This window comes from Phyllobates terribilis, unplaced genomic scaffold, assembly GCF_046119375.1.
Source record: "Phyllobates terribilis strain yellow unplaced genomic scaffold, ASM4611937v1 Scaffold_2__4_contigs__length_985480577, whole genome shotgun sequence".
NCBI classification, from domain to species: Eukaryota; Metazoa; Chordata; class Amphibia; order Anura; family Dendrobatidae; genus Phyllobates; species Phyllobates terribilis.
In genome coordinates this window covers 538,858,402-538,877,312 of record NW_027362762.1, presented here as the reverse complement: position 1 = coordinate 538,877,312, position 18,911 = coordinate 538,858,402, and the positions used below count along the sequence as shown (strand labels likewise).

Below are 18,911 nucleotides of genomic sequence, written 5' to 3'. Positions count from 1 at the left end.
TGAACTCTGATATTAACATTTTTGCCAGCACATGTCGACAAGATTAAGAGAAGTGATCTCATATCCAATTCACCCACATCAGACCGGCCTAATAACTTGTAAGGCTACCGATATTCGTATATGCCGTCTTTTCTCAAATACTTCTGCAGCTAATGTCTCTTCATTCTTGTAAGGCCTTTGATTCAGTTGAGTGTCCTTACCTTTCGGGGATCCTCAGGAGAGACAACATTGGACCCAAGTTTTTATCTTGGATTCAGCTATTGTACTTGTTAGCGCAAGTTCATATTAACTTTGATATATCTAGAACATTTTTCCTTGTAAGAGGTACAAGACAGCATAACCCCCTTCCCCTCTCCTGTTTGCATTAGCAATAGAGCCCATGGCAGTTGCTCTGCATCAATCTTCTCCTATTATAGGTGTGCAGACGACACACTACAACCCCTGGCAAAAATTATGGAATCACCAGGCTCGGAGGATGTTCATTCAGTTGTTTAATGTTGTTGAAAAAAAGCAGATCACAGACATGGCACAAAACTAAAGTCATTTCAAATGGCAACTTTAGGGCTTTAAGAAACACAAAGAAATCAAGATTAAAAATGTGGTACTCAGTAAGGGTAATTTTTTTCAGACCAAGCAGAGGGAAAAAATATGGAATCACCCTGTAAATTTTCATTTCCAAAACTAACACCTGCATCAAATTAGATCTGCTCGTTAGTCTGCATCTAAAAAGGAGTGATCACACCTTGGAGAGCTGCTGCACCAAGTGGACTGACATGAATCATGGCTCCAACATGAGAGATGTCAATTGAAACAAAGGAGAAGGTAAATCATCACGCAATGTTGCAAAAGATATTGGTTGTTCACAGTCAGCTGTGTCTAAAATCTGGACTAAATACAAAAACATGGGAAGGTTGTTAAAGGCAAACATACTGGTAGACCAAGGAAGACATCAAAGCGTCAAGACCGGAAACTTAAAGCAATGTGTTTCCAAAACAGGAAATGCACGACAAAACAAATGAGCAACGAATGGGAGGAAACTGGAGTCAATGTCTGTGACCGAACTGTAAGAAACCGCCTAAAGGAAATGGGATTTACATACAGAAAAGCTAAACATAAGCCATTATTAACACCTAAACAGAAAAAAACAAGGTTACAATGGGCTAAGGAAAAGCAATCGTGGACTGTGGATGACTGGATGAAAGTCATTCAGTGATGAATCACGAATCTGCATTGGGCAAGGTGATGATGCTGGGAACTTTTGTTTGGTGCCGTTCCAATGAGATTTATAAAGATGACTGCATGAAGAGAACATGCAAATTTCCACAGTCATTGATGATATGGGGCTGCATGTCAGGTAAAGGCACTGGGGAGATGGCTGTCATTACATCTTCAATAAATGCCCAAGTTTACATTGATATTTTGGACAGTTTTCTTATCCCATCAATTGAAAGGATGTTTGGGGATGATGACATCATTTTTCAAGATGATAATGCATCCTGCCATAGAGCAAAAACTGTGAAAACATTCCTTGAAAGAAGACACATAAGGTCAATGTCATGGCCTGCAAATAGTCCGGATCTCAATCCAATTGAAAATTTTTGGTGGAAGTTGAAGAAAATGGTCCATGACAAGGCTCTACCCTGCAAAGCTGATCTGGCAACAGCAATCAGAGAAAGTTGGAGCCAGATTGATGAAGAGTACTGTTTGTCACTCATTAAGGCCATGCCTCAGAAACTGCAAGCTGTTATTAAAGCCAGAGGTGGTGCAACAAAATACTAGTGATGTATTGGAGTGTTCTTTTGTGTGTTTGTTTTTCATGATTCCATAATTTTTTCCTCACAATTGAGTGATTCCATAATTTTTTTCCCTCTGCTTGGTCTGAAAAAAATTACCCTTACTAAGTACCACAATTTTTAATCTTGATTTCTTTTAGTGTTTCTTAAAGCCCTAAAGTTGCCATTTGAAATTACTTTAGTTTTGTGCCATGTCTGTGATCTGCTTTTTTTCAACAACATTAAACAACTGAATGAACATCCTCCGAGCCCGGTGATTCCATCATTTTTGCCAGGGGTTGTAGTATATCTAACCAATTTGTGGCCTTGTCTGTCTATCTTGTTACATCTCGTGGAGAGGCTTCAAATTTTCTCTGGTTTTAGAGTTAATTGGGCAAAATAGTCACTCTTTCCAATGCTGGCTGAGAACCCTGCCATCTCCCAGGTGACCTTGTCTGTGACAATCAGTGCAAATATCTTGGGTTATAGATATCTCCTACTCTAGAGCAATTATTAGGCAATTTGCATTTTTTGTGCTGTCTGGCAATACAAAAGGTTAATAAACCTGAATATTTAAGAAAGTAAAAGAGGTTGGAAAATATTTGTGTGCATTATTATTGGGAAACAATTAGTGTTCAGAATTATTATGCTAAAATTATTATACAAAATGAAAAAACAAAATTATCCCATCTTGTTTATTTTCATCTGTTAAAATGAGAATAAAAACCAAACAACTCAAAATGTACAAAAATACATTTCTGACATTAAAAAAATATATCTGACCAATTTAGCCACCCTTTTTTTTTCAGTAACAATCATAAGCCTTCCATCCATGGAGTCTGTCAGTTTCTTAATTTGTCAACTTTTTGGGCAGCACCAACCACACAGCCTCCCAGACACTATTCAGAGAGGTGTACCATTTTCTTTCATTGTAAGTCTCTTGCTTAAGAAGGGCCTGGACGCTCTCAGTAGGGTTTAGGTCTGGTGAAGGGGCCAGGTCATTATTCTTTCATCTTTAAGGCCTTTACTGGCCAGCTAAGCAGTGGAGCACTACGATGCATGCGATGGAGAATTGTCCTGTATAAAAATCATGGTTTTCTTGAAAGATGTAGACTCTTTCCTGTCCAACTGCTTGAAAAAAAGTGTCTTGTAAAAACTGGTATTAGGTTTAAGAGTTGATTTTGAGTCCATCTTCAAACCGAAAAGGGTCTACCAGTTCATCAATAATAATACCAGGCCATAGCAGTCCCCCTACCTCCACCTTGCTGGCTTCTGAGTCATCTATTTGGTCCGTCAAGCCTCACTCAACTCATAAGTTCATAAAATCTTTGAAAAAAAAAAAAAAAAATCTGTCTTCAGATATTTCTTGTTCCAGTCTTGACGTTTCCACTTCTGTGCCTAGATCAGTGGGAATCAGGCTTCAACCTCCCATAACTTGGCCATGTCTATAAGCACTTAAAGGGGTTGTCCACTACTTGGACAACCCCTTCTTGATCTAAGTGTTTGGCCCCAATAAAATAAAGCCTCTACTCATCTACCGTGCTGGCGTCGTTCCAGCGATGTCAGCACTCATGATCCCGGAGCTCTCGTGCGGTTATGACGCGTGACCCCGGTGCCCAATCAACGCCAGTGTCACTGTCTCCGCCATAAGAGAAATCAAACATGAAGATAAAGTCCGGGCTGCAGCTGATCTCTCACTTCCTCTTCATTTTCTATTCGACAGGATGCAGGGACAGTGACACCAGCGCTGATTGGGTGCCAGGGTCATGTGTCACAACAACAGCATGGGAGCCCCAGGGAGAGCGAGTACCGACACAGCAGGAGCGATGCAAGAACGGGAGGGGAGTATAAGCTTTTTTTTATCTTATCGGGGTCAAGCGTGGAGTACCACAAGTTGTCGTCCAAGTAGTGAACAACTTCTTTAATACCTTGGACTTCTGGAATATGACAGCACTGGAGGATGAGGCATTCCTAGTTGATTTTTTCTCAAATCTTTGGCACTTAATGTGCATTTTTTTCCGCAACACTTTTCTTCGATCCTGTTGACTATTTGCAACAACGTTTCATAAGTGCAGCATCCCTCTGTAAGAAGCTTAACAATTATTCACTTTTCAGAGTCAGTTAAATCTCTTTTTTGCTGCCTAATAATTCTGCACACCTCAATAAAGGGTATTGTATCCTTAGGCCACACCATCCCTCATTACACAAGTACACATCACCTGATCTGCTTCATCCAATAAGCATTCAAGTTTATACAGTTTGGAGTTGGAAATTATGCATAAAAATTACGTTATGGTCAAAATATTCACTTTCCTAATAATTCTGCTCAAAGTGTAGGCAGTTAAACTTAGACCCTTTGGTAAGACAGCAACTGACAATAAATTAAAGGCATGGTCTTCTTTCTTTATCCCTGTTAAGTAGAATTAATATCTTCAAAATTATATATCTTCCCAAGTCCCTATATTTATTTCATGCTTGTACTATTTTATTCCCCTTGGAGTTCCATGGTCTTGATTGACTGTAAAATGCAGTATTTTCTATTGGCAGATCTCCTAGATTGTCCAATCATAAGTAGGCTACACTCAAAAAAGAACATGCCCTCACCACAGCTCACAGCAGGTTTTTCGGTGTGGGATCAGAGCTACAGGTGCATCTCACTAAATTAGAATATCATCAAAAAGTTAATTTATTTCAGTTCTTCAATACAAAAAGTGAAACTCATTATATAGAGTCATTACAAACAGTGATCTATTTCAAGTGTTTATTTCTGTTAATGTTGATGATTATGGCTTACAGCAAATAAAAACACAAAAGTCATTATCTCAGTAAATTAGAATACTTTATAACAACAGCTTGAAAAATGTTTTTAAAATCTGAAATGTAGGCCTACTGAAATGTATGTTCAGTAAATGCACTCAATACTTGGTCGGGGCTCCTTTTGCATCAATTACTGCATCAATGTGGTGTGGCATGGAGGCGATCAGCCTGTGGCACTGCTGAGGTGTTATGGAAGCCCAGGTTGCTTTGATAGCAGCCTTCAGCTCATCTGCATTGTTGGGTCTGGTGTCTCTCATCTTCCTCTTGACAATAGTCTATAGCTTCTCTATGGGGTTAAGGTCAGGCGAGTTTGCTGGCCAATCAAGCACAGTGATACTGTTGTTTTTAAACCAGGTATTGGTACTTTTGGCAGTGTGGACAGGTGCCAAGTCCTGCTGGAGAATGACATTTCCATCTCCAAAAAGCTTGTTGGCAGAGGGAAGCATGAAGTGCTCTAAAATTTCCTGGTAGACTGCTGCGCTGACTTTGATCTTGATAAAACACAGTGGACCTACACCAGCAGATGACATGGCTCCCCAAACCATCACTGATTGTGGAAACTTCACACTAGACCTCAAGCAGCTTGGATTGTGTGCCTCTCCACTCTTCCTCCAGACTCTGGAACCTTGATTTCCAAATTAAAATTGGAACTCTGGGACCTTGCGGAGTATGTCAATGACTGCCTTCTGGACATCTGTCAAGTCAGCAGCCTTCCCCATGATTGTGTAGCCTACTGAAACAGACTAAGGGACATTTTCAAAAGCTTAGGAAGTCTTTACAGGTGTTTTTTGTTAATTATTTTAATTTACTGACATAATGACTGTTGTTTTTATTGGCTGTAAGCCATAATCATCAACATTAACAGAAATAAACACTTGAAATAGATCACTGTTTGTAATCGCTCTATATAATATAGGAGTTTCACTTTTTGTATTGAAGAACTGAAATAAATTAACTTTTTGATGATATTCTAATTTAGTGAGAAGCACCTGTATATCATTACATCTCACAAACTGAAAAACCTGCTCTAAGCTATTGTAAGGACATGTTAGTCTTTCCTTTACGTGTAACTGCTAACTTCTGATTGGGCAACATCAAACAAAGGGAAGAAGTACATGTCCCCAGTGAAAACTAACCATTTGGACTTAACTCATTACGGGCCAAACAATTTGAATTCCAGTATATAGGTAACAGAAAGGCGAAATAAAAAAAGAAGTTTTCTACCTGGCATAGCCTGAGCCAGATAGTCTGAACAGCGGTGGTGTCATTTAGAAGAGGAGAAGAAAGGCATTGGATCCAAGAGAAGGCAGCAATAAGTGAGTATATTAACACACTCATACTACATGCAAATATACAACGATTTAGTAAAAAAAAAAAATGATGAAAAATCTTTATGGGAGTGCTTCTTTAAGATATACTTTTTTACTGAAGAATATACTTCTATAAAACAAAATCAAAACTTGAGATGTGGCCTGAAACCTGTGTCTCACATGGGTATATTGACCTAAGCGCTACAACTTCATTTCAGTACCATAAGAAGGACCGATCTCTGATCAATGTACATTGTTTACTCAATTTTATTGATGCCCATTTCTTTGTCCACCAATAAAATGAAGTTCTGGAGCTTCCAATCAGAAGTGTCCAGGGAACTCAATCGTTCCTTTGGGCCATGTAGGCTTTTTTTTTTTTTTTTTTAAAGACTGCACAGTCGGAAAAAAAACACATATCCTCACACAAACCCTCATGGCACTTCTGACTGGATGGTAGCTGGTGCCCAATCAAGTGTAGAAAGGTTTCCAAACAAGGTCGCAGTTAAACAAGGGTTTATTTAAACAAATATGCCGGTAACACATTCTTAACCATGATCAACAACACCTCAACCATAATTCTTACACGCTCCCTTCTAGTGTTCTGAGACGACCCAGCATTACCTCCAGAATTGGTGGCACTTCGGATTCTTTCACATTTCAATCCAGTACATTCAATACATTAATTGCGCCATTTTCAATCCAACAAGAGAGCATATGTTTAATGTCCAAATGAAAATTCTGCATGGAACATAACATTTATTTTCAGGAAAAAAATATTGTAGCATATATAACAGATGTTACAGACTACACACAGGTCGGGCAGATTGTCCCCCTTCCCAAATTCTAAACACAGAGATGGCTAGTAGCCTTACATAATGAAAGAATTCAGGTAGCACAAAAGATAGCCCTCAATGGTGAGAAACAAGCCACGTGATAACAGGACAGAAAAACAATCTTGATGGAAATATAGGTCTTTAGTTATACAAGTCTTTAAAGGATTATTTAGAAGATAACAAGTTATTCCCTAATCCAAATGATAGTGAATAATTTACTGGTTGCTGGTGGACCGACTACTGGGATCTCCAGCAACCCCTTAGGCCTTGAAGCCTCATCTTGAATGCGAGAAGACTTGTGCATGCACAACCTCCGATCCATTCATTATCTAGAGACTCCTGGAAACAGTGGAGCGCTGTACTCTGCTCTCTCTGGCAGTCCCATAAGCAATGAATGTAATGGATGTCGGGCATGTGCACCTCAGCTCTACTGAAGATAGTTTGCAGCCTCATTCTCTGGAATAACTTGTTATTGCGGGAATAACCTTTTAAATGCAAGCATCCTCTTACTATAGACAATGCTTTGTCACTGAAAACATTTTTCTACTCTGGTATAAAATTCAAAAATACTAAAAATTGCACAGAAATGTATTCCCAAGTACAATCTTGCCATTTAATGATGCAAAACTCATTGTGTCAATTCTAGAAATGGATTTAAGTCTTCCTCCATGAAGTCAACAAATAGTTTATTATAGGGCTGTCCAAATAATAAACAAACCCTTGTTCTCAATAATTCTCTTGTGGGACTCATCACCATGCATCATATTTAATAACTGTATAGGACTTCCTTCAAGAGTGCCAAACTGGATCAGTCATGTGTCACCTTCTGCCCCATTGTTAGAAAGTGCAAGCTATTGAAATACTAGGTAGAAGACATATAACAAAGTATCCCTATAAGAAATGAAGTGGGGTTAGCCACTTAGAAAAACCCCTTGAACATTCTCGGTTTGCCATGCATGCGTAACTATGGCAAATAACATTCCTCAAACCATGACCTTTCCATCCTGGCTAACAATTTTCTAACACTGAAGCTATATTTGAAACACTTGAACATATCATGCAAGTCTTGGGTGAATTATTACTTTTTGTCGACACTATTTTAAAACAAGACATATTTATTCCAATTTAAAGGTAGTTGTTACCCTGAGCAAAACTATAGCCCACCAAAGTGGGTAAAAAAAAAAAAGAACACACCATGTGATGAAGGCAGTAATACCAGATTGTAAACAGTCATCTTGACATACATGCCTGTTCACAATAGATGTATCTATATAAAGAAAAGGAATTCATCTCAGGCTTCTTTCATCCATAAGAAACAAAATTGTGCATCTCTGCTTCAACTGGTAACACACACATACATACAGTGCGCAACGCTAAGTAATACCTCACGTGGTTATTATTCTTCAGATAGTTCTGCCTAACCGTGCTGCTGCTGGATAAAGGTAAAGGAGACGTACACGAACAAGTGAAAATTCATCTACTGTTCACTCACTGAGCAAGGCTCTGATAAGTACCTGCAAAACCCAGATTGTGGTCCTGCTTCTATGGGCTTTTTATACACCAAACAGTTTTCAACGTTTTGCATTGGTATCCTAAATAAATAGAGTATGAAGGGACCTAAACTTTGTGAACAAGACCCACTAATCTCACTAGTTGCATGGTTACGTGTAGTAAGCACCCTACCTATGTCCTTAGATAAATGATGAATCACACACACACACAAAACATGTATGCTCAAAACACAAACGTACTGGGTGCTGTCGGGGGTGGGGGACAAAAAAAAAAAAAAAAGGCTTCTGCCTCAATTTCATAAAAATAAAAATGTGGCTTCTGCCACAAAATAAGAAAGACACAAATTAATGACCACAGGACTTTCCAAAAATAATAAGTCTCCAGCCTCTGTGAGTGGGGAAGAAATCCAATCTTGATCGGCAACCCAGCATTATCTTAATCCCTGAAATATGGTGAAGTGGACAATTCAGAGGCTTTGACCCCAAGTTTTTGTTTGTCCTTTAAACACTGTCAAACACATTTACTTGCTTAGTTCTGTTCCACAAAAGATAAAGAGTTGAGGATAAATCCTGTGTGATAATCCTGTAGGAGGAAAATTTAGACTGTAAGGTCAGGATATGTGAATATACATTTCAATATATTTAAGTAATTGAAAGTCTCTACGTGGCAAACTGAATACTAATCCTTCTGCATATACATTACTGGTGAAAAATTTTAGGTAGGTGTGTTAAAGTGAACCTGTCATGTCTTATCTGCTAAGTAAACTGCCCCCATAGCGTTGTTAGTGATGCAATTTGCATCACTAACACACTTTTTTCATTAAAATTGGTAGTAATATAATGAGTTTATAACATTTTATATACTTAGAATCCTACCTGCTCGTTCAGTTGCAGGGGTGTGATCCTCACATTCAGTCAGTGCTGGCGCCACCCACGTATTTGAATTTCGCTCCCGGCGAGCGCTGAAGTTATGGGGCGCTTGCGCAGTATGACACAGCAGGCAGTAAAGCTTTGCAGCACTGGGAGCCGCGCATGTGCTGCGACGAGCGGCTCCCCGTGCCTGCGCAGTGAGGCTGTGTACTCTCCAGCTTCACTGTGTGCTGCTCGTCACAGTGCATGCGCGGCTCCCAGCGCTGCAAAGCTTTACTGCCTGCTGTGTCATACAGCGCAAGCGCCCCATAACTTCAGCGCTCGCCGGGAGCGAAATTCAAATACAGTGCTGGCCAAAAGTATTGGCACCCCTGCAATTCTGTCAGATAATACTCAGTTTCTTCCTGAAAATGATTGCAATCACAAATTCTTTGGTATTATTCTCTTCATTTAATTTGTCTTCAATGAAAAAAAACACAAAAAGAATTGTCCTAAAGCCAAATTGGATATAATTCCACACCAAACCTAAAAAAGGGGGTGGACAAAAGTATTGGCACCGTTTGAAAAATCATGTGATGCTTCTCTAATTCGTGTAATTAACAGCACCTGTAACTTACCTGTGGCACCTAACAGGTGTTGGCAATAAATAAATCACACTTGCAGCCAGTTAACATGGATTAAAGTTGACTCAACCTCTGTCCTTGTGTGTACAATATTGAGCATGGAGAAAAGAAAGAAGACCAAAGAACTGTCTGAGGACTTGAGAAACCAAATTGTGAGGAAGCATGAGCAATCTCAAGGCTACAAGTCCATCTCCAAAGACCTGAATGTTCCTGTGTCTTCCGTGCGCAGTGTCATCAAGAAGTTTAAAGCCCATGGCACTGTGGCTAACCTCCCTAGATGTGGACGGAAAAGAAAAATTGACGAGAGGTTTCAACGCAAGATTGTGCGGATGGTGGATAAAGAACCTCGACTAATATCCAAACAAGTTCAAGCTGCCCTGCAGTCCGAGGGTACAACAGTGTCTACCTGTACTATCCGTCGGCGTCTGAATGAAAAGGGACTGTATGGTAGGATACCCAGGAAGACCCCACTTCTTACCCCGAGACATAAAAAAGCCAGGCTGGAGTTTGCCAAAACTTACCTGAGAAAGCCTAAAACGTTTTGGAAGAATGTTCTCTGGTCAGATGAGACAAAAGTAGAGCTTTTTGGGAAAAATCATCAACATAGAGTGTACAGGAAAAAAAAAGAGGCATTCAAAGAAAAGAACACGGTCCCTACAGTCAAACATGGCGGAGGTTCCCTGATGTTTTGGGGTTGCTTTGCTGCCTCTGGCACTGGACTGCTTGACCGTGTGCATGGCATTATGAAGTCTGAAGGCTACCAACAAATTTTGCAGCATAATGTAGGGCCCAGTGTGAGAAAGCTGGGTCTCCCAGCAGGACAATGACCCAAAACACACTTCCAAAAGCACTATAAAATGGTTTGAAAGAAAGCACTGGAGACTTCTAAGGTGGCCAGCAATGAGTCCAGACCTGAATCCCATAGAACACCTGTGGAGAGATCTCAAAATGGCAGTTTGGAGAAGGCACTCTTCAAATATCAGGGACCTGGAGCAGTTTGCCAAAGAAGAATGGTCTACAATTCCAGCAAAGCATTGTAAGAAACTAGTTGATGGTTACGGGAAGCGGTTGTTCGCAGTTATTTTGGCTAAAGGTTGTGCAACCAAGTATTAGGCTGAGGGTGCCAATACTTTTGTCCGGCCCTTTTTGGGAGTTTTGTGTGAAATGATCAATGATTTGATTTTTGCTTCATTCTCTTTTGTGTTTTTTCCTTGCAAGCAAATTAAATGAAGAGAATAATACCAAAGAATTTGTGATTGCAATCATTTTCAGGAAGAAACTGAGTATTATCTGATAGAATTGCAGGGGTGCCAATACTTTTGGCCAGCACTGTACGTGGGTGGCGCCAGCACTGACTGAATGCTGCGCTCGCTCATGACTGAATGTAAGAATCACACCCCTATGACTGAACGAGCAGGTAGGATAAGTATATAAAATATTGTATCATTATATTACCACTAGATGGTAGCCTGATTCTAACGCATCGGGTATTCTAGAATATGTATGCGGCCGACCGGGCGCAATCAGCAGAATGTTGTTTAAATTTGGCGCCAAAATCGCTGATTAGTCGCGGCTGACGGCCGCGACCAATCAGCAGAGCGTTGTTTAAATTTTGCGCCAATACTGATTGATCTCGCCCAGCGACCGCGATCAATCAGCAGAGCGTTGTTTAAATGTGGCGCCAAGCTCGCTGATTGGTCGCGGCTGGCGTCCGTGAACAATTAGCACAGCAGTGTTTAAATGTGGCGGCAAGATCGGTGATTGGTCGCGGCCGTTATTTAAATGTGGCGCCCAAATCGGTGATTGGTCGCGGGCAGCGGCCGCGACCAATCAGCGGAGAGGTGTTTAACTTTAGCGCCAAGATCACTGATTGGTCGCGCTCTCCGCACGCGACCAATCAGCGAATCGTATTGGTGAGGAGCGGGGAGCGGAATCGTATTAGTGAGGATCGGGGAGCGTCGCTGCCTGTGCGGCTACTTCCGCTGCGAGAACCCGGGACATGAGCGACTGCTCGCAGCAGAAGTATCCCGACCCGCAGCGCCACTCCCCGGTCCTCCCTTCACACCCTAGCCCCTGATGTCCCCACAGTATCCGCATGGTGTTACAAAGGTCCGGACATTTGTGTTAAAAATCGCTGATTGGTCGCCGACGCTGGGCGCGACCAATCACCGATTTTGGCGCCACATTTAAATAGCGTCCGCGACCAATCAGTACAGCGGTGTTTAAATGTGGAGCCAAGATCGGTGATTGGTTGCGGCAGATATTTAAATTTGGCGCCCAAATCGGTGATTGGTCGGGTCCGAAGACCGCGACCAATCATCGAATCGTCTTGGTGAGGACCGGGGAGCGGCGCTGCCTGTGCGGCTACTTCCGCTGCGAGAACCCGGGACATGAGCGGGCGCTCGCAGAAGTATCCCGACCCGCAGCGCCGCTCCCCGGTCCTCCCTTCCGCATGGAGGTCAGCGAAGCCGGCGGTCCTTCCGCTGCTGCCGGCCGGGACATGAGCGCCTCGCGCCGCTCATCTCCCGGCTGCATCTCCGTCCCGCAGATGGGTCCGGCGGTCGGGGTCCTTCTGCTGGTACCGGCTGGGAGATGAGAGCCTCGCGGCGCTCATCTCCCGGCTGCAACGCCACTGAGCTCCGTCCCGCAGATGAGCCGCTAACGGCCGCCATCTTTTTTCTGAAATCCCGCGGCGCTGATTGGCCGCTGCCGGACCAATGAGCGACGCGGGATTTTCTGGACAGACAGACAAGACGGGATAAGACAATTATATAGTAGATTAAATTTAATGAAAAAAAACGTGTTCGTGATGCACATTGCATCACTAACAAAGCTATGGGGGCAGTTTACTTAGCAGATAAGACATGACAGGTTCACTTTAAAAACACTGCAAAGAAAAAACACTATCAAAAATAGAAGTGTTAATAGTTTATTTTTATCAATTAGCAAAATGCAAAGCGAGTAAACAAAAGAGAAATGTAAATTATATCAATATTCCGTGTGACCACCCTTTGCCTTCATGAATTCTTCTAGGGTACACCTGCACATAGGCCGCCGATTCATCATTTGTGAGGGATTTTACACCACTCTCCTTTTTTGTCTTGTATTCATTGCAGTTTTTGGAGCCAAATTAATTGAAATGGAGCAGGCGATTCATGAATCTTGTGCAAAGTCAAAAATGGGCTTTTTGCAAGTCTTGAACGGCCTTTGTGACTTTTGGCGCCAAAAATCAGAAAAAAAATTCAGCAAAATTTTAGCATACTCAAAAATACTCCGACGGGAGAAACGGAGTGAAATTGTGCCAAATTTTGTTACTTTTTTAAAAAGCCACAATTGATGAATCGTCCAAAAACATCTGGAATCGCTAAACTCTGTCCAAACAGCTGGGTAAAAAAAATACAAGCGAGCACATGTAAGACAGACTTCAAAAAAGGCGCAAATAGAATAATGAATTGGGTGCAAAACTAAACAAAAAAAAAAAAAACAGGCACAGAGGCAATGCTGAATCATGGGCATAGATTCTGAAGGAACTCTTGCTGGGAGGTTGATCCACACATCTTGGGAGAACTAACCACAGATCTTCTGTGGATGTAGGTTTGCTTGAATCCTTCTGTCTTTTCATGTAATCCCACAAAGACATTATGATGTTAAGATCATGATTCTGTGGAGCCATATAATCATTTCCAGGGCTTTTTGTTCTTTTTTAATTGAATATGGTATTCATTCATTCATGGTAACGGCTGTATGTTTGAAGTCATTGTCCTGCTGCAGAAAAAATTTGGAGCCAATCAGACGCATCCCTGATGGTATTACATGATGTATAAGTATCGGCCTGTAGTTCTCAGCACAGAAGATACCGTTAACCATGACCAAATCCCCAACACCATTTGCTGAAAGGCAGCCCCAAACTTGCAAGGAACCTCCACCATGCTTCCCTGTTGTCTGCAGACCCTCACTGTTGTACCGCTCTTCAGCCTTTAGGGAAAAAACGGTCTACTGTTACTGCCAAATATTTCACATTTTGAGTTATCATTCCAGAACAACTACTGCCATTTTCTGCTCCCCAGTTCATATATTTTCATTTATAGTTGAGTCGCTTGGCCTTGTTTACATGTCAAAGATGTTATTTTCTGGCCTCAATAATTCCATGAAACACACTTCTGGTCAGACTTCTCCAAACAATAGGTGAGTGAAGCTGTGTTGCACTGATTGCTGACAGCACTGCTGGACTTTGGATCTTCTAAATTCTAAGGGAAGTAAGCATAATGCATCTTTCATCATGCTTAACTAAATTTCTTTGGCTGACCACAGGATCTACAGTCCTCAACGTTGCCCACGTCTTGGTGGTTCTTCAAAAGAGCTTGTACAGCATATCCTGAAACTCCAGAGTGCTTTATAATCTTTGCCTGGGAGAGACCTTGCTGATGCAGTACAACTACTTGGTATCTTGCTACTGTGCTCATTCTTGCAATGGTTTTTGACCTTTACATGAAAGAAGAACCTGGGAAGTGAAAATATGGCCCCCACAAAGCTTTGATTCCAACAACATAGAGTCTGTTTAGGAATACCTGATGACGCGATGTGCAAGCCTACATCCTCAGAAGACTGTCTTTAATTAGCTTTGGATCCTACCAGCCCTGTAAATTTGCAGGTTTTAGGCCTGGGAGAGGTATGCCTGATAGAAATGGTTAAGGCCCCATCAGAGAAAGGCACGCCGTTGCAAGGCTTGTGAGCTCACACAAATTGGCCAATTTGTGTTAAGTACGTTAGTTTTATAAGAATATTCTACGTACCAGTAATGCAGTTTACATTTTACATATTCAATGTCTGCATACATCTTAGCGTATACAGTGACTGCTGTACTATTTGGTTTGTATATAATACAGTCAAAGTACCTTGCACCTGTTCACACTTGCATCATTCACTTACAATTTTCTGGTCAGTTTTTTGTTTCTTTGTACAACAACAGAAGATTTGTGGTCAGTTCTCCAAGATGGTTAGAACCTCCCTTCCAACCTCCTTCAAAAACTGTGTTCATGTGTGCCTAGAGTAACTGATGATTTGATACTGCTTTGAAGGCAAAGGGCGGTCACACAAAATGCTGATTTGATTTACATTTCTCTTTTGTTCTTTCATGACAATAAAAATATTAACACCTCTATTTTTGAAAGTATTCTTACTGTGCAGAATTTTTCCACACCTGCCTAAGACTTTTGTACTGTATATTTTTAGTTAAAGGGAATCTGGAAATCATAAGAAGTCTACTTCTACATAAAAAAAAAGAAAAACCATTGTAAGGTAGAGATGAAATAAACCAATAAGTTATCATTGCAATAATATGGAATTATTGGAAGTTTCTTCAAGGGGCAATTTATCGGTGGATGCCAGATTACTGGCATCTAAAGACCATTAAAGGTGTTCTCCAGAACTAAACAATTGATGACTTAAACATTGGATAGGTCATCAAAATGAGATAGACAAAAGGTCTGACCTTTGACACTTTGGGAGAATATTTCACCGATCTAATATAGGTCAACTGTTTAGTCCAGAACAATCCCTTTAAGTTTTAAATTCATATAGAAAAAAATCTGTTAAAGCACACACCCAATCTCCATCATCATCTATCACTGATCTTGGACTGATCACTAGTTAGCAGCATGTGTTATAATCCAGGGCTGTACTCACAATTCTGCTGGTTATCAGCAGAAATAGACAAGTAGCTTGCAGACTGCTTTGCAGTGTTGGTTTTCATGCATTAGGCATACAGTTTTTTCGAGGTGGTCAAAAAAGACGCGTTTCCTAATGAAAACCATTTCAGGAAACATGTTCATTCCCTGAAAAGTTTTGATGGTTTTGAAATGTTCTTCAAGAATTTTTTTGACAAATTATTACCTTAAAGAATTTCTTTTAGTTTTTTATTTGCAGTCTTTGACTGGACAGTGCCTAGTTTGGAACGTTTCCCATCAGGAGACGCTTCAAAGAGATGATGTACTTTCCTTTTCTCCCACCAGGCATTTTTTTAACACCTGAGTGGAAAAAAAATGCTGAAAAGACTGAATATATGAACAGGAAAGCGGTTTTAGAATAGAAGGAGTCTTCCAATTGTTTTCTCAACAACATTTCAGGCATCTTTTGGAGCAGACCACCTTCGAAAGACTGTGTACCTACTCTTACGGGTTTGGATCATGCCGGGTGAAGAGACTACAAGCTCTGTGCAGACATCAAATCACTGCCGTGGGAAATTAGCGTAAAAAATGTGGCCAATTGTGAAAACTGCTCTTTACAGAAAACAGACTAATTCATCAATACAAAAATAATGCAATACAATTTAAGGTGCCTAACCCCTTAAGGGTGCAGCCAATTTTATTTTTTTGTGTTTTCATTTTTTCCTCCCCTTTTTCAAATAGCCATAATTTTTTTATTTTTTTCGTCAACACAGATGTATGAAGGCTTGATTTTTGTGGAATCAGTTGTACTTTTGAATGACACCATTCAAATTACCATATAGAGTAAGGGAAACTGGCAAAAAAAATTCCAAGTGCAGTGAAATGGTGGAACTAAATGCAATTCTACCATTGGTTTTTATTCGCCGTTCTATTTTTTTGGTATTTCCGGTATATCAATAAAAATTACCTGGAAACATGATTCAGGTCACTACAATTACATAGAAACCAAACTTTTTTTTTTTTTTACTATTTTAGCAGCATAAAAAATTCTGACCATTGTAAACAAAATGTTGGTTTCTGTCGCCATTTTTGACCTATAACGTTTTTATCTTTACATCAATAGAACACGGTGAGGCCTTGCTTTTTAGCATGGCGAGGTGGTGTTCTTACATACTGTATACTATTTTGAAGTAAATACAACAAATTAAACACTTCTTAAATAATAATAATAAAAGCTTCTTATCACATGCACTTAGGGTGCTTTTTTAACATTTCTTTATTTTGAACTGTTGAAAAGTGGAGGTGATTCAAACCTGCATCTGTTTGATTGCTTGCACTATATATATGGATACTCCAGTATTACTATATATAGTTAAAATGATTATCTCTCTTAAGATGCCCAACCTATGGCTGGACGTCACAGGAGAAATAACATGACAGCCACATCGGTGTCTGAATGAAAGCCCACAGCACGGCACCTAAATGCTGCGATCAGTTATTGATATGCAATATAGCCGACATCTGTCCTGTGTGGAGTAGGCTCAGCTCTGGAGCCAGTCCCAAACATAGCGACAGGCTCCATGCCAAATCTGCCCGTCATGGAGCATTAAAGGGTTAGTCTTTTATCTAAATTTACCATATTTATGCTCTACATGTAAACTGTAAAATAGACATGTCATTCTCTCTGATTCTTTTAACAATGACAGAAAGATGACAGTACTCAAGAACAAAACTCAACATTCTCCTGTTCTTGCTGCATAGGTCAAAAACTTACCTGATTTTTGATGACCTTTTAATTCTTAATCACCTAAAATAAAGAGCAGAAGATATACAAACTTAAAGTTATAAAGAATACAGTCAATGTTTCCCTGGAAAAAAGAAAACATTGCACATGGCATTTTTCTAATATTCGTTAAATCATTACAACACTGACAATGCCATAATAACCAAACAGTGCACAGAGCAGATTGTAAAGACTGGCAGATGAATACAGTAGATTGTTTCATATAGACATGATAGTCCTGGTTAAAAACTGTTAAAGATGACCTTTCACCAAATTTTTCATGTTGAACTGGACACACGATGTAATAGTGTCCTGAGAGCTGTTTAAAATGTTGTTTTGTTTTTTTAATTCCGCCTCTCCATTTCGGAAATATTAGCAATTAAATAATTTGCCACCTAATGAACTACAAAATTTTAACCTCCAAATGGCTATCAGACAGTTTTCACTGGGACATGTATTCCTACTCCCTGTATTACACTGCCCAATCATAAGGAGGCAGCAACACTCATAGGAAACAAGAACATGCTCCCAAGGCTATGTACCCACGATGCAGAAATGCTCCGAATTTTTTCCTGAGCGTTTCTGCATCTCCCTGGCAAAAAAAACACATGCGGATTGTACATGCAGATTGTACATGCGGATTCCAGCCAGGGACATGCGGAAGTGAAGCTTTCTTCACATGCATTTCCGCATGCGGGATGACAAGCGCTTTCCAAGTGATTTTAGCATCATTTGGAAAGTGCTTGACAACTTGGTCACACTATATAAATCCATGCAAACTGCATGGATTTATATAGTGTGACTGTAAAGAATGTTTAAAAATAAATATATACTTACCTTCTGATGGCCCCCGGCGTCCTAGTCTTGGCTTGCCGGCAGCTCGCGGTAGACTAAAGGGCCTGCTGACGTCAGCGGTCGCGTGACCCGTCACATGACGTCACTGCAGGTCCTTTAGTCTACAGCGAGCTGCCAGCAAGCCAAGACAAGGACACCGGGGGCCATCAGAAGGTAAGCATAATATTTTTATTTTATTCTTTTTTTTTTTACAGTTTCTATGGTACCCAGGTCCGGAGGAGAGTCTCCTCTTCTCCAGACCCGGGTAACATCCACACATAGAAACGCATGGAATTCGCATGTACAGATACAGTGATGCGGATTACATGCGTTCCAATACAAGTCAATGGCGGCGAAAATGCAGCACTTCCGCAAAATAATTGGTAGTGCTGCCTTTTTTTCTGCAAGGATAATCCGCAGCGGAAATTTCCGCAGCATATAGCACATGCGAATTATCATTGGGGAACATGGCAGGCCTTCTACCAAGCGTTTAAGCGTTTCTGCAGCGGAATTGCAGCTGCGGAAGCGCTTAAAAAACGCATAGTGGGCACACAGCCTAAAGGAGATTTATCAAGGTGAGAGATATAGTTTCAGACAGCCATGATCTCCTGGTTTAACCTCCAGCAGGAGTCAATGTGGGGGAAAAGGGGGCACTGCAGCTGAGTTTAGCTGTGTCACTTAAGGCCCCGTCACACTTAGCGACGTTGCAACGATCCCGACAACGATATGACCTGTCAGGGATCGTTGCTGCGTCGCTATGTGGTCGCTGGTGAGCTGTCAAACAGGCAGGCTCACCAGCGATCAGCGACATCGTGGAAAGAATCTTTCCACGATGTCCTGCTCCTGATTACCAGCCTGCTGCTGAAGCAGGAGCAGGCTGGTAACCATGATA

The 18,911-nt window shown here is 40.9% G+C and overlaps 1 protein-coding gene across 2 annotated transcripts in view; it reads right to left on the bottom strand.

Annotated features, from left to right (window-relative positions):
- Positions 1-6,590: 6,590 nt before the first annotated feature.
- The window catches only part of YTHDF2 (YTH N6-methyladenosine RNA binding protein F2), a 37,516-nt gene continuing 25,195 nt past the window's right edge, over positions 6,591-18,911 (bottom strand). For both annotated transcript variants that reach the window (XM_073666245.1, XM_073666249.1), the window contains exons 5-6: positions 17,177-17,209; positions 6,591-8,826 (exon numbers count right to left, since the gene is read on the bottom strand). In XM_073666245.1, the coding sequence (XP_073522346.1) occupies positions 17,195-17,209 (15 nt within the window). In that variant the 3' untranslated portion in view covers positions 6,591-8,826; positions 17,177-17,194. The remainder of the gene's footprint in view (positions 8,827-17,176; positions 17,210-18,911) is intronic.